General features: G+C 40.6%; 2 protein-coding genes across 2 annotated transcripts in view; both read right to left on the bottom strand.

The window, feature by feature from the left end:
* LOC109544138 (neuronal growth regulator 1) overlaps nt 1–2,214 on the bottom strand; it is a 76,043-nt gene that overhangs the window by 32,382 nt on the left and 41,447 nt on the right. The gene's annotated exons all lie outside the window — the stretch shown is intronic.
* On the bottom strand, nt 699–1,879 carry LOC109545543. The gene is made up of 2 exons (XM_019916663.2): nt 1,545–1,879; nt 699–1,485 (listed from the first exon to the last, which is right to left on the bottom strand). The coding sequence occupies exons 1-2, from the start codon at nt 1,785–1,787 to the stop codon at nt 859–861; spliced, it is 870 nt and encodes a 289-aa protein (XP_019772222.1). The 5' UTR covers nt 1,788–1,879; the 3' UTR covers nt 699–858.

The following is a 2,214-nucleotide window of genomic DNA, read 5'->3' as shown; positions in this document are numbered from 1 at the left end:
TGAAACCTTAAATTTGTCTTTCGAGAGACAAATTTAAGGTTTCAAGAAGGCAAAGACCTAAAAGAACGTTGATTTTTACCAATCATGAGTTTGTGTAAATTCTAAATCTGATGATGGCGGTGAAAAAAAGGAATTATTTTTACTTCACACCTTGAATGTCTGTCGAATTACAAATTTATGGTTTCAAGAAGGCAAAGACCTAAAAGAACGTTGATTTTTACCAATCATGAGTTTGTGTAAATTTTAAATCTGATGATAGCGGTGAAAAAAAGAATTATTTTCACTTCACAATTTGAATGTCTGTCGAAAGACAAATTTATGGTTTCAAGAAGGCCCAGACCTAAAAGAACGTTGACTTTTCCCAATCATGAGTTTGTGTAAATTTTAAATCTGATGATGGCGGTGAAAAAAAGCATTATTTTTACTTCACACTGACTGAGACCCAGGAACGATAAGAAAATCATAACAAATACACGCAGTCAGGAAAATAGATCAGAATTATCGGCGAGTGCCGATACGAATTTTCGAAAAAAAAAAAACCGGCAAGGACCAGGCGGAAATGTTGTTGAAGCTCCAACCTTAAGAAAAAATGGGTTTAAGCACGAAACCACTGGAAGCGGGGAAATGGGGATGCTGGGGAGGTTGAAAAGGGCTTTTGCGATTTGCAGCAAAACGACCTTCTAGTGGAAAGAACGTTAAACATTCAACCACTTTATTTGCTAAAATGTGAACAGAGGATCAAGAAACTGTGATTCCGCAGCGGTCGTTTCCTGCTAATGCTATGGCGTATGAAGTGTAAAAGGATCCACACCCATAGAGTGCTCAGTTTAGTTTCTTGATCAATAATATGGCACTGGCTTAATCGTTATCACTAGAGCGCGGACTATTCAGCTCCTTCTTGACCAAAATGAACTCATTATCCTGAACTTTCCGTCCAATGTCTCTGCACAAGCTGGCCAGCGTTTTGCGCCTATCAGCCAGCATATCATATTCCGCTCCCAGGGAAATCAAACAATCGGCCAAAACTTTCGTCCTCTCGGCAATGGCAAATGGCAGCTCATGGTCGAGAATGCAGCGGCAGTGTTGATAATCCATTAAAACTTCGTCAAATTGCTGCTTGAGTTTCTTCAGCGAGTCGTCGTTTACATTCAAAATTTCCAGGATGATTTTGAAATTCTTCAGTGCCAACTTATAATTGCTCTGCCTCTCTTGGAATTCGCCGTAGAGTTTTTTCACGTTGCAATTGTTATCGTTCAGGATCATTAAAAGTTGCCGTTTAAATCGCTCCAGTGTGGACAGCTCGTAGCTGCTGTGCAACTGTTTTAGATTGCTGGAAATCTGCTCGTCCATGCACTGTTCACGCACCGCGAAAGAATTCAGAGTCAACGACAGTCGGCTGGAGGATTTCACCTCCAAACTCACACAGTCGATGTGATTCAACAGGTCGTCACCCAATGCTTCCAACATGTTATAAGACTCGATCAGCTGGAAAATTTCCCCCCAAAAAAACCTCTTTAACACTAATGCCCGCATTTTCAACTCACCATCCGGTGCTGCTCCAGTGCCGAAGATTCCTCCAGCTGGACAGTGGCCAGCTCGATCTTCAACCCTTCGCATTGCTCCTCGAACAGCAAATCGTGGAAAGCGGCTTTTCTCGGCAACACAAAACTGCTGGAATATTCCTCTTGGTAGAACGTTTCTTGCGGCACGTTCCTTGAGTAATTTAGGGGCAAATCGTCCGAGCCCTTAATAATCTGGTGCCTCAGTAGCAGGTTTAGTTCATTCATAGAGCTGCTCTGAGGTTGGCTCGCTTTTAGTTCGGGGATTTGATGGGTTTTTGGCTGCTTTGACACCGGCAGGTTGCATGTCAAGTTTGTGCTGGTTTTAACCACTAAACGCAAGGTGGAAGCCGGTTTGTTTTGTTCAACTGTTTTTCTAGATTTTAAATCAAAATTAATTCCTGGGTTTCAGTCATTTATTGTCTATTTATCAATTAAAATACGTTTCGGTGTATTTTTCCACCATCATCGGCTTTTCTAATAAGAATAAGAAGAAAATAAACTAGACAAGCTTTTAGCAAAGAAACATGGCAGAACAAACAAATGTAACATTAATGAAAATTGGATAAACATTTGTCTTCACTAAACATACCGAACAACGTAAAATACATCTTATCACTTGGACCAAGGTTCTACATAAATAAGTCTCACTATG

This window comes from Dendroctonus ponderosae, unplaced genomic scaffold, assembly GCF_020466585.1.
Source record: "Dendroctonus ponderosae isolate FM_Combo_2020 unplaced genomic scaffold, Dpon_F_20191213v2 Dpon_F_20191213_10, whole genome shotgun sequence".
Lineage (NCBI taxonomy): Eukaryota > Metazoa > Arthropoda > Insecta > Coleoptera > Curculionidae > Dendroctonus > Dendroctonus ponderosae.
This window is presented reverse-complemented; position numbering and strand designations above follow the sequence as displayed.